General features: G+C 39.1%; 1 protein-coding gene across 1 annotated transcript in view; it reads left to right on the top strand.

Moving 5' to 3' along the window:
• The first annotated feature begins 1,127 nt into the window (after window positions 1-1,127).
• The window catches only part of dve (SATB1_N and homeodomain domain-containing protein dve), an 80,179-nt gene continuing 68,116 nt past the window's right edge, over window positions 1,128-13,190 (top strand). Inside the window, exons 1-2 of the mRNA XM_046621672.1 lie at window positions 1,128-1,159; window positions 1,376-1,654. Of these exons, the coding sequence (XP_046477628.1) occupies window positions 1,562-1,654 (93 nt within the window). The 5' untranslated portion in view covers window positions 1,128-1,159; window positions 1,376-1,561. The remainder of the gene's footprint in view (window positions 1,160-1,375; window positions 1,655-13,190) is intronic.

Here is a 13,190-nt window from a genome sequence, read left to right as displayed (position 1 = left end):
ACGTATCAAAAACTATATTTCCGTTTTTGAAAACACCAATGTGGACAGTTTGTGAAAAAATATTTCGATACTTAGTTTAGATATTAGAGTTACATTCAAGTGTTATAGATTTGACGTTTTTCCAAGCGTATTAATACAGTTTACGGTGTATAAATTTAAAAAGCATTTAGATGCTAATCGTTGAAAGAATAAGAAAATAATCGAAATCGGGAAACTAGTTTTTTTACTGATCGATTATCTGCAGGAAAATGTTTCTAATTAATTTCCGGACTCGGTAACAATTGACTCAATTCTCGCAGTACAGGTGAAATTTCTTGTGTGAAAATTTGAATTTCTGGATAAAAAAGAATTTTAATCTAATTACCTAGAGTAAAAAATCATGTTTTTTTTTATAGTTTTGATTTGACAAAAAAATACCATCTCTGTAACTACTTACAGTAGTCTGAAACCCGTTTTCTTGGATTTCACGATCGAAATATCAACAATAAATGGTTACAAATCGGTGAATGAAATGCGGACCAAAAAAGTAAACTTTCGTCCTATTTATTTCACGGGAGAAAACAGGTATACACTACAGTATCACTCGGAACATTGACGAAGAAAGTGGGACCAACGTAAGTGAATATCATGTGCGAAAGTGTTAGTGACGGAAGGTGCATCGGGTTTGAGGAATACAATCTAAAAATCAGAACCGACGACCATAATCCGTCGGTGTCCAATCAATTCTACGCCCTGGTAATTTACCTTAGAACAAAGACCAAATACCTTCACAGAAAAAACAGAGAAAGCATTACTTGATTTCAATAAATAGTCTGTTTCATTATAGTCTGTTTCATTGAAATGAAATTGAATGGCATCTAACAAAATTAAACGAGTCCATGCACTTATTAAACATATTAATTTACTCCATTGAGTGGTAAGCTAGCTTTGAAAAAGACTTCGTCTGATTGGTCAGATTTGTTGATGTATGTACTATACATTTATATTGTACACACATATATCTATACTGTGTATTGTATACTGACATTGAGTAAACAGAATCCGACCTACACGTATGTATCCTAATACCGAGTGAGTGTGTGAGAACCAAGAGTGTTTATCTGTACAGAGTCGAGTTCAGTCGAAAACAAGATCGCAGGCAGAGCGCCACGAATGTCTGGTATTGTCCCAAATAATCAATTATTAACTCTTAATGTATTATAAGTTGACTCGAGTGCATTTATTAAATTGATCCAGAAAAGTTGCAAGTCAATTGGAATGACTTATTCTTGCACATTCTTTCCAAATCACAAGTGACCGGTTCCCTTGGACCAACTGACTGAATAAATACTGATATTTTGCCCCCGCATTAACTCTATAAAATTGTGGCTCTCAGGCAGTGGGGTGGCAAAATGCTTCGCCCCGCGTACGAGATATCAAAGTATTTGGATGCACCGTGGAAGGATGGGAAGGACTGGAATAGGACGTGAGGAGGGCGCAAGGAGGGACGGTCAGGTCGGCGTTGGACGAGAGGAGAGCTTTCCATTAGCGGAGTGAGTGACCGGCGCGAAGCTTTTCTTTGATGTTAGCTAATTTGCTAATAACATCAGCGGCCAGTCCAGCCTCTAAATATTTGTATCGCCCACACATCGACTTGACCTCGAGTAATCAACCCGTAAGTTTATTTAATTATTTTACAATTAAGCTCTCCGACCGTCCGGGAGCCCGCTTGCAGTTTACTGCGCACTATTTGCCAGCATCGCCCTGTCCTTTGGATGACGGTAAATCGGTGGAAATTGTTGTATCGGAGTCGAGGCTGCGAGCGAAATCTCGGTCAGTTGAACTGTCATAGCAGTGCAACAGCTGGAAGAAGTTTCAACTATTTTTTTGCAACAAAATATGCCAGCATCGTTTAATTTGTCTTTATCCGCTCGAATCATTTCAAAATATCTATAACAACTCCGAGTTCTATCCAATTTGATGGTAGAGTATTAACATAACAGTTTTGTGATTACTGGAAAGACTGGAACGAAGTTTTCTCATTATATTATTCCAACCGTTCGAAATATACTCACGGATACAATATAAAATGAATTTCTTCAACTCTAACGAGAAAACCTATCGTATGTTACTATTCTTTTTGATCTTGGTGCAGCAATAAATTGATGATACGATCACATCCGATAGTTACTAATGCAAAATTTTTGTTTCAATTTCAACAAAATTCGAACCGTTATTGCAACGATAAAAATTTCATCGCGCAAGTGGAATCGATTGCAGATTCTCGATCACAACTGCCCTCGAGTTTCCACCGTAACGGGGTCGCGATGCAGCAGGCATGCAGAGGGCGTCGCGACGCTGGGGGAAATCTTAGCGAGGATTACATGGAATTAAGTCTGGGAGGTAGGGGAGGGGGGCGGGGGTCGCTCGTGCCCCCGTAACACTTAATTTTTCCCTCGATTTTTTAATCTCCCGGTAAATATCCGCCCCCCCCCCCCCCCCTCCTCCTCTTTCTTCTCCCCCGCTCCTGCCCCGGACTACGGCGAGTATAGTCTGCCACTTCCCTTCCCATTTTCTTCTTCTTTTGCCTACCCCTCCACGACTCGTCGCCGTCAAAGAAGAACCCATTTAAAAACCTCATCAATGCTTAAGCCTCCGTGCTCCTGGGTACGAACTAATCCCCCCCTATTTTACCGGCAACGGTAGCAGCGGTTGCTTTTAAAAGTAAGACCGCTTTTATTAGTAGATACAACACTTTTTATATATTATGTTCGTTTCTTTTTTTTTTTTCTTTTTTTTATCTCCAAAAAGGTAGGAATACATCCCACCTCCATCTACATTTGCTACCGCCTACCTAATTGCCAATCTCATGCCCTCGGGGCGAGTATTCCAAGCCGAATGTCCTTTTCGTTGGCAACTCTGACTCGAACTTAATTAATGGACTAAAATCGTACCGGAGCCGTGAACAAATTGAAACGAATACAGCGAGTCGTGGAATTGCAATACGATTTCTCTTACGCGTAATTAATTAATTATAACACGGCTCTGACGAGATCGCGGTTGCCTGATGTTTTGAAACGAATATTTCTGTTAGATACAAATCAACCGAGATTTCGAAAATTCAGGGATTTCAAATTAATAATTATTCTATTGATGCAATGGTTATCAATATTTGGAAAACTTCGAGACTCAAATTGAGTAAATCATTAGCTCTCCAATAACCCTGAGTTTTATCATCATAGAACGGAGAATAACGCTGAAATCATTTTAATGGTAGTCAGCTAATTACACAAATATAGATGCGTGCACTTGTTTACGGAGGACCAGAAATTTGATACAATCGTCCATAGTGAGATTCAAATCTCGTGATTTATTCACGCCCACAAAAGCTAAACAATATATCATATTCTCCAGTTAATTCACTGGAATCAATATTTTGTGATAAAATATTATATTGCACGCATCAGTACACCTGGTAATGAGGCAGATTATTGCAGAATAATAAGAATTCACTCGTCATATCTGAACAATCTTGATTTTATTGACGATTTACTCAAAGAAAACAACGAAAGGGTCATAAAAATATCTCTGTTAATTAAAAAAGTACAGATATTAAATTAAGAGGTATGATGTTTATCCGCTAAATTTTAACGTCATGGAATTATTTCACCTACGAAATTTACGTGGTATAAAAATATTTCATTCATCGAGTTACGATCGTGCGTATTTTCATTTGTTTGTTCGAATTTCTGATAGTTTGATGCTGAAAATATACAATTTGCATTAGTCAGGTCGACTTTGCTTATCAGAAGTTGTAAATTTCACGGTTTCCGATGGACGCATCGATCGCGATGCGTGTATCGTATACACGTTCGGCTGCAGGTTGGGCAGTTAAAATAACTGTTAATTATTTGAAGGGTGTTTGATTTACGGGGGATCCTCGAGTGGTGGACTAACAGTCATAATGGAATTAATCTACCTTCGGACGCGGCTGGTCGTGGAGTGGAAGGTCCGATTACCCAGCTCACACAGAATGAGCGCAAAACTATTCGGATGAATTTTGCGGGTTGTGAATAACTTAGAATTAAGTTACCATTTACGGATTTTCATGCACAAACCGAACTAGGATTTCAATTTTCCTTCCTTCTATCGAAAGGTGCAGTGTTGCCAAATATGTTTAGGTTTGTATTTTAATTACAGGCATTACAATGTTGAGCTAAAATTTGTAAAGAACACCTTTTGTAAATCGTTAAATGCGTATTCGCTTGTACTCGTTCGCAGTATGCAAACTCCGTGAATCGAAAGTTGGTGATATAAAAGACGAGTTTTGAATGCGGAATCGACGCGCGTATAAATGCCAGTTCGAAGCTCGAAAAATGACAGAATTTTTCTTCCAAAGTTCGGTTACTTAGCATGACAATGGTTCCCCTCTTGAAACCCCGAGGTCCCTATTTCGCCACCCCATCGCGAGCCGAGGTTATGCCAGCGTTGCCACCTGCCCCTTCAATTCATCGCAAAGCACCGACGACCCCGGATTACAACTCTTTTATGAATCGGAGATCTTGATGAATTGTCTACGCTGTTTATATCGCTTTGTATATGAGGCGTTCCACGCCAAATTGACCTACGTCTGACCCTCACCATCGCCGATTTTATTTATTTCTAAGTATGGTGTGAAGTAAAGAAAAAATATAAAAAATTATCCTTCGTTGAGTTTTAGATTTTTTGGACCACGGGTTTGATTTTTACCTCTTCCAAAAAGGTGAAAGCCCAATTTTCTTACGAATAGCCCCGATCGATTGAATTCGAATTTTTCTCATGAATTCCTTGTTATAAAACGAAAATTCTGAGATCAAGATGGAAGTTAGAGAAGTGAGAAAGAAGAAATAAAATATAAATTTCTATTCAATTCGATTTTTATCACTTTTTAATTACTTATTTCGTTTCTAGCATCTAAATCAAGAACTTAACCACTTCAATCTTGGTCTCAAAATTTTTGTTTTTCATCAATGAGTTCATTAGAAAAATTTGATATTAATCGATCAGGGGTATTCATTTGAAAATTGGGTTTTCGTGTTTTTGGGATTAGTAAAAATCAAACCCGTGGTCCAAAAATTCTAAACCCTGGTAAAAAATGTGTGTTTTACACTCTGCACCATACTAAAAAATAAAAAAATTCGCCGATGGTGAGGGTCATACGGAGATCGGTTTGGTATGGAATGCCCCATATAAATTATACCTAATAACGCTCGGCTTTTTTCGACACGGAGAAATTATACATCGCATCATGAACTACGATGTGATCAGTTTCTTAGTTTATACTCTGTCTAACTAATATTAATAGAGGAAGAGAAAATCTAGAATAGTAAAATAGTAATGTCTCGTGAAAAAATGACTGAATTCCATTAATTTTCAAAACTTGTCGTGCTTTGTATCGGAACAATTATCGCCTGCTTCAATTGAAAGGATTTCTGAGTGCTCATTTTTTACTAACACCGCTTTGAAAGATTAATGATTCGAATGTTGCCTATTTGACTGGAACATTTTTAACAACATATAGCATATTCGGTTGCTTGGATACTGATTACTATAAAACCTGCTCAGAAGTTACCGTATAGTTTATCGGTTTCTGAAAACTATCAAATCATAGTATAAATGATATTGGCATAATTCACGTGGAGCCTAATTCATATGGACATATCTATTTATATACCCGATCGGTCGTTCGAAAACTTTCTGCTCAAATGGATAAAAGTGAAGTAGCAAAACGGGTTGAAAGCATCGGCCAGACGTCAGCTACAAGCGCCGTATTTTTCCCGGCAAAAAAAAAAAAAAAAAAAATAGGAAGCACGATTTATTTGAATTTTCTTTGATATCGTCTTTTCCTCTTTTTCATTCCTTTTTTGCACACCAATAATTTTATTTCGCCTTGCAAATAAAACGGCATACATATGCTTATAAATATATTTGTGTATATTATACCTAGAGACACATACAAGCAAACGTACACCGTAACAGTTTTGAAAATCAACACGATGCTCGCGAACGCAGATCAAAAGGAACGGTATCGATAATTGGTAGAAATCTTTCCCATCCCTCGAAGAACCGTCGAACCTCGTTTGAGGATTACACGTTCCCTGCACAACCGTGCGATGAAAAACATTTCATATTTATTTTGTCTCTTGGGCATCGAACGGAAGACGAAAAGAGAGAAAGAGAGCCCCTTTCCTCGTACACGGCACCACCTATCTTTGCTCTACGCTTTACTTTTATTTATCTCTGAAAAAGCCTGAATACTCACCCCTGATATTGTAGATACCCGCGTCGTCGAAGACGCGATCGCTTTTGCATTGACTGTTCACAAAACGGGCATTGAATTTCTTTGCTCTTTTTAGCTCAATTCAAGCCGTCTTCCTTGCCGTTTGTGAGAAGAGAAATAAGCACCTAATGTGAGGGTGAAAAAAAAAAAAAATAATCATCCAGCCGCAAATTATGAGGAGGTTCATTCGTAATATGCTTACTTATTATGTACCTTATAAATGCATCGCACAATTTTCTGACCCGGTTAAAACAAAGGATTATATCTTACACAATCGCTTTCTTAACACTCCAGTTACGATCATTATATTATTCCAATTAAAATATCCCATTAATCACGAATTGCCAACGCCGTTTTCCAACCAAACGAATCTCGAATCAGGTCAGATTACATAACTATGTACAATAACACCGACTTTAAGCGACCCTTGTGAAAATTGTATAATTATTCGTTGTTTTTCATGATCGTGAACGTAAAATTTACGGAAAAATTACTGGAGTCGAGGAATTGTTTGTAATCAATAGAAAACCTGTTATTTCTTAATTTTTCTTTCATTCTTGAACAAAACAAAAACCAAAACCAAATTTAAAAAAAAACAGTGCTTACGATGAAAAAAAAGTGTGCAAGTAAATCAATTATCTTGCACGCAATGGCTAATGGATTATAAAGTGCGTTTGAAAATACAACGCAGTGAGTAACGTAATTATTTCGTCGACTACCGAATACTGGAAACGTACCCTGAAATGAATTTAAAATGTATTAATTAACAATCAACAAAAATTTGTTACTCGCATTGTTTCGAATTTTTTTTTTTCTACAGATTGAATACGTCGGATGATTTTGTTCAATAAATATCTTAATAAGACGGTTTGCGACGAAGATGACATATTTTTGTACCTATTTGCAATGTCAGAAATGAAGAAATGACTGAATCGATTACGGCTGATGTGTAACCGGAGTTGGTGCAATGACAAGTAAACGTCATAGAGGCAAAAAACAAAGTACACAAAACAAAAGGGGAAATAAAAAATGAAGAAAAGTAAAAGATGGGGTTAACTCGAAATTGTTTTGTTAAATGACCCGCGAGTAACAATCCAGGGTCCTTAAGCCCCGCGGCTCATTCCATTCTACTTCTCTTCGCTCCCGTCTTAATTCTTAGCTTTATTCTCTCTAAGACTCTCTCTTAATTTCTTATTTCTCCGTCCCTCTCCGCGCCCCATTACCCCTGACCCGTAGAACCTACCCCGCCGCGCCCAACCCTTCGCCCGGCCTTCGCCGGTTCTCCATCGCAATTTATACGCGAAGCCAGGAGGCTACTGAATGCCAGGCTTACGATGCAGACAATGCTTCGCTTTCAGACCTCGGCTCCGAGAATCTTCTTTCGTATTACCAAGACTTAATTCTTTAAACGTGTCTCGGAACGCACCCGCATCCCCTCGACCCGACCCTCGTGGTTCAAATTTTTCGACAGCCCCTAATCGATACCAACCCGCCTTACGCTAGAAACCCTGTGATCTGTTTCTCAATGCCTAATTTATAGTGTCGACTGCACAATTTATAAAGTACTTCCGCATAAATTTATGCAATTCGGAGTACACTTTGCCGAAAGCCGCCTGAACGTATGCAATTCAGGATACATTTTACGAATCGACATTCGGTACAATGTATCCTCAGTTGCCTGTGTGCAGGCTGATATCGGTCGGATGCACCCTGAATTGCATAAACGAACGCGGATTTATCCGGCGTTGAATTGCGTACATGACATTTTAACGAAATAACCTGGTATAGAATGCAATGGCTTAGGGTAGAAATGTTTTTCATCTTCACTGAACTGCATGCTGAAATGCGAAAGACGTGGTGAGCACAGACAATCAGCAAAAGAAGTCACCAGAGCAATCAACCAAACTGCCTCAAAACTTGAAAAAAACGCACCACGACCACAACACCACGTGGATTGGAAGCTCTCTAACTGCCCAGCCGATAAACGGTGGTCAGCCAGAAGGGCGGCAATAATCAGGCACCCGAAGGGTCGCAGCTCAGCAGGTGAGTCCCTCTAATTGGGAAAGTTGCGGCAACACGGTTACACTGTGCTGATTCTAGAATCCGTCTTACTCGGATGAAATTTCGAAAGACCGTTGGATGCACAGTGGCCGTCGTAATGACCACTCTGAGGCGAACTAACGGTAAGCCAGCTTCTGGGTAACCAAGCTTCGACGGTTCTGTCTGGACTTTGAGAGCCGGTAGGGTCCAAGACTTCCATCGATGCAGGACTAACAAGATAGAACAGGAGACCTGACTTATGCCTATACATCCTTTCATCTTCGGCATTCGATGTTCACTCGGAGTTGCCATTTGCGGGCAAGAGATCGATGATGATTCCAACTTTCCATCTACAAACGGTCATAAAACTATCAAGTCGACTGCAATCATCAAATAAATCGAACGCTACTTTTTTCCTGAGCACCAAAGTTCCGGTTCATCACGAGTGAATGTGCTTTTACAAAGAAATCGCATTCAGCTGCGATTCGGTAAGGCAAGTTTGAAAAAGTGGTGACAACAGTGCAGGAATTAGAAACGGATAAGCGATTCGGTATTTACGCCGACTCGAAAGGCGTACTCGGAGGTACTGAGGAAAATTTATAAGATGCATACGGACTACGGTATAACTACCTGTGAAATACATTGCAGTAGCGTAATTCCCCGACGTTGGAGATAATATACACGTATATATTTGTGTGGGGGATGGCATAATAATTCAGAAATTTGCATGTACGCGGGCTAACTCTTCAAGTAGGTTATCTATGCTCGAAGTTTTCTCAGCGTGATATACTGTATTATACACGCCATTTATACCTACGAACCCGCGCGGGCTAAAACACCACCTGCGGAAGTTGCGGAAGGCTTGGTACACGGTATTAAATGCTGCATCCTAATATATGGTGCGGAAGACGGCAGACATTATCTTTCAAATTATAATAATACCCAGCTCGGTTAAGGTGGTGAGAGTTTTGCCTTCACTTAAGGGTTAGGTGGTGTAAGGTGCAGCACGCATAACTGTGAGACTGCAACACTTCGAGCGACTTGAAAATGTAACCGATTTCAAATGACATCATCACCTTAGATCAAGTCATTTTAAGTCACCTTGTATGGTTTTGGATGACTCGAAATGTCTTGAAACGACTTTAAATAATTTTAAAACTTCTACGACCTTACATCAATTCACACGACGCGACAGATTTGAAGATACTTAATATGACATGCATTCGAATAACGTAAATGAGTCTTGTACGACCTTAAGTAACCTGATGTGACTTTTACTTCATTCAACTGGGCTCAAATATGCTCAAATGATTTCAGCTGCCTCTGCAAAATTTACTACTTTACGTGAATTGAAATAACTTCAAATGACATCGAGTCAGTTCACACCAGTTTCCCTGTCTTGCATTCACGTTGATTGACCTGTGCCAGTTGACTTTATTAAACTATCCGTGATTTTACAGGACATAGAAATCTTCAATGACTTCAAGTGAATGCACGTGAATTAAATAAGTTTATAAAACTTGACGTGCAGCCGGCTAGAAAATAATGCCTTGCAATGAATTCAAATACTTTTCGCCGTAAGTAAACCTTTCTTAAACCCTTTGGCGTACACCTAGAGCATCATCGTTCCCTTAAGTCCTTCCTCACCGAGCCCGGGGGTTTCAATAATGTATCTATATTCTAATAGAACTGACGGGGAACGAAGCTTTTAAAGGTTGTTACAACTCTTCCGCAACGCTTGTTACATCGCGTAGTTGTACGGAACATTTTTTTCATGGTACGAGGATACACCGAGACACAGATGTAGTTATGATTGCACGCATACGCGTAGAACATACAGAGGCGACAAATTGAGTAGGCTATATTAGATGTTAATTAATAACGGAAACTTAATTGAGTCGGGGACGCAGACAGCCCGGAAGGGCGGGGAGGGGGGGGGGGGGGAGGTGGCGTCGCTCTTTGCAGGACACAAAGCTAACTAACTGAATTTTCTTGAGAAGCGTCCATCAAAGATATTCTCGCAACTGCGTCTCTCTATCTATCTCTCTCTCTCTCTCCCTCTCCCTCTCCCTCTCACGCTCTCCACAAGGGGGTCTCCCATTCGAGTCGCGGGTATCTGAAGGCGCGGCGTCGAATCGCGTCGCGACGTCTATACGCCTCGACGGCTGAACGTAGGTATCCACAATGTATATCAGGGTGTTCGCGATAAGTAATTGACTTACGGCTCTATTGAGTTAACCCTTGCTTCTCTGCCGTGCCTCGCCACTTAGCTTCTCGAATCCTCTCCCTCCCATTCTCCCTATCCCCCGACTAGTCCCCTTCCCTTCACGCCCCCCTTTTCACCCTGGTAGCAACCCGCGTCATGATCGAGGAGCGCGGCTTCGGGACGTCCGCGCTTTTCCGCCCCATGTAGTAAAATCCACGCATTTCCCCTTCTCTCGAGGCGCGTGCCTCTAGCAATTTAACCCCCGACTTTACGACGTCCTACGCGAGTACGTCGTGTGGGTTGCGGTGCGTCAGGCTTCGAGGAGATACCGCGGGATCGACCGGCTGATAATCGAGTTGTGGGCATTTGGTAAAAACGTGTTTGTGGCCGTTTTTATATTCACAATTTTGAGCAAACATGGTTTTTGAAGTTATACTTCTTTAGGCGCGTTATGAAGAACTGATGAGAGTGAAATTTCAAGATGCGCGCGCATCACTGTAACACAAAATTAACAGGATGAAGTTGCCCACTCAACCGAATTCGAGAGTGAAATTTCAAGATGCGCGCGCATCACTGTAACACAAAATTAACAGGATGAAGTTGCCCACTCAACCGAATTCATTAAGTCTCGAAAAAAGCTAATGTTAGTACGCTTGTCGCCTCTGATCACTGTTTTCATATTTATTTATAATATTTATCCACATGGTTTTAGTTTTTACAGTCACAACACGTGTTTTATTTTCATACAACTGCGAATTATATATGTGGCAATAAAATATATTCAGTAGTGATTTAAATTGAATATTTGGATTAATATTATTTACTATTTGTGAATATTAGTGAAAAAATTGTGCTAAAATACTTTTTCAAGTGCTCCAATATAATTGAGGTTAGTTATCCGTATGTATTATTTATTGATATAAATTAAAATATCATTATTTAATATAATTAATACTAAATATTATTAAATTATCAATGTTGAATATTTATTATTTAATGATGCCAAAGAAGTATAACTTCTCACGCGCGTACATAAGTACACGCACCCATTTTTTTTTACAGCAGTGAATCAGTGACATGCTGCATTGAAATGTTTTTTATACTCTTATACTGTATATTTCATTTGGTAAACGACGTACTTATATTGTTTTATGATGCAATGATACGAATGTAACAAATATTCGTCTCGGTTGAAGTTCTCGATCGTAGTAACGAATATACGATATTTTTTAACCATTTAAAAAAAAAAAAAAACCCATTCTCATAACACTTCATACGAGGAGTTTTCTGGAAAACTCATCACACCAAGTCAGCAAATAGGCAACCGAAACTAGATTCCGAACATATAAGAATATAAAATTGTAGCTTCAGTCGACTATCTGGTAGCGTTCAGTAGAGAATTTTACAGAAAACTTCCGGTGCGATTTTATTTTCACTTATGTGATAGGCAAATATATCTTGATCGTATGTTCATACGTATATACGACGAATACTTAAAAAAAGTTAAATGTGTTAGCATGAAGTCTTGATAGCGAACAAAATTTTTTCCCGTGAATTCGGATGCGTTATGATAGCTGAAATTCACGTCTCAATCATTAATGCTTCGAAGAAAGTATTATCTTGCATCGACTTTACACGTACATTAGTAATTAGTAGCTGGTTCAAGTCAGTGAGTGAAAAATTTTGATCTGATAATTACTTAATACAGAAATACTGATTGCGGAGACTATAATCGATAAACGGAGCGAAAGCAATTTTCAGATTTATTTCAGTCTTATTAACAATTTTCGTTTCTTTTTTCATTTTTAAACATACTAAGTGTGACAATTTCGATTTATCAGTAATTCAAGATTGATGCTTAAGAGTAGGAGAGCAAAAAATTGCGAAAAATTTATATCAAATAGTCTTCTCTAGATTAGCGCAAGATTTGTATCTTATACAGCAGTTCACATTTTCAATCGAATCTTTTCAAACTTCCGACTGTACAATCATCGTATTACCAGTTACGAAATCACGTGTTCGCACAAGCCGGATGTTGTTAACCCTAATCAAATCGTAATTTAGATTACGATTACAAAAACTAGAGTGTGTAAATTAACAGTTTTTGTTCACAGCTCGAGATAATAACAGGCGTTTAAATACTTAACCACGTATTTTGAATTTCATTTTACAAGTAATCGCGCTACAAGTTAACATTTATATTTAGTGCGATGAATTCTGAATTGCGTGTCAACACTAAATTTTCTAGCCACCCCGACATCAAATCTGTAACATATTTACTTTACTATATATATACATATTTCTTTTTATTTCAATAAATCCTCAACATCAGTTTATCGTTTCATTAGTATCAAATTATTACGAGGGCTTTCCCTGGGAGACGACACAGGACGTAACGCGATATTACATAATTATATTACGAGTGTAGCCGGTCAGAGATTCTAGAGATTATGCGTAACGTAGTCGTCTCCAAAGGCTGCAACTCTCACACAGCGATGATCTAAGCAGCTTGACGCAGCGTCCGTCTCGTCCCGAGCATCGACCTGCAGCACGCGGGGGTTCTAATCCAAATTTCAAAACCTGAAATTTGCCTTTGAGCCCTCCCCCCCCCCTAACTTGCAGACCGAGTTTGTAAAGGAGAACACA

The sequence above is a fragment of the Neodiprion pinetum genome, chromosome 4 (genome assembly GCF_021155775.2).
Source record: "Neodiprion pinetum isolate iyNeoPine1 chromosome 4, iyNeoPine1.2, whole genome shotgun sequence".
In the NCBI taxonomy this organism is placed as follows: domain Eukaryota; kingdom Metazoa; phylum Arthropoda; class Insecta; order Hymenoptera; family Diprionidae; genus Neodiprion; species Neodiprion pinetum.
The sequence above is the reverse complement of the archived record's forward strand: the minus strand, read 5'-3'. Positions and strand labels throughout refer to the sequence as shown.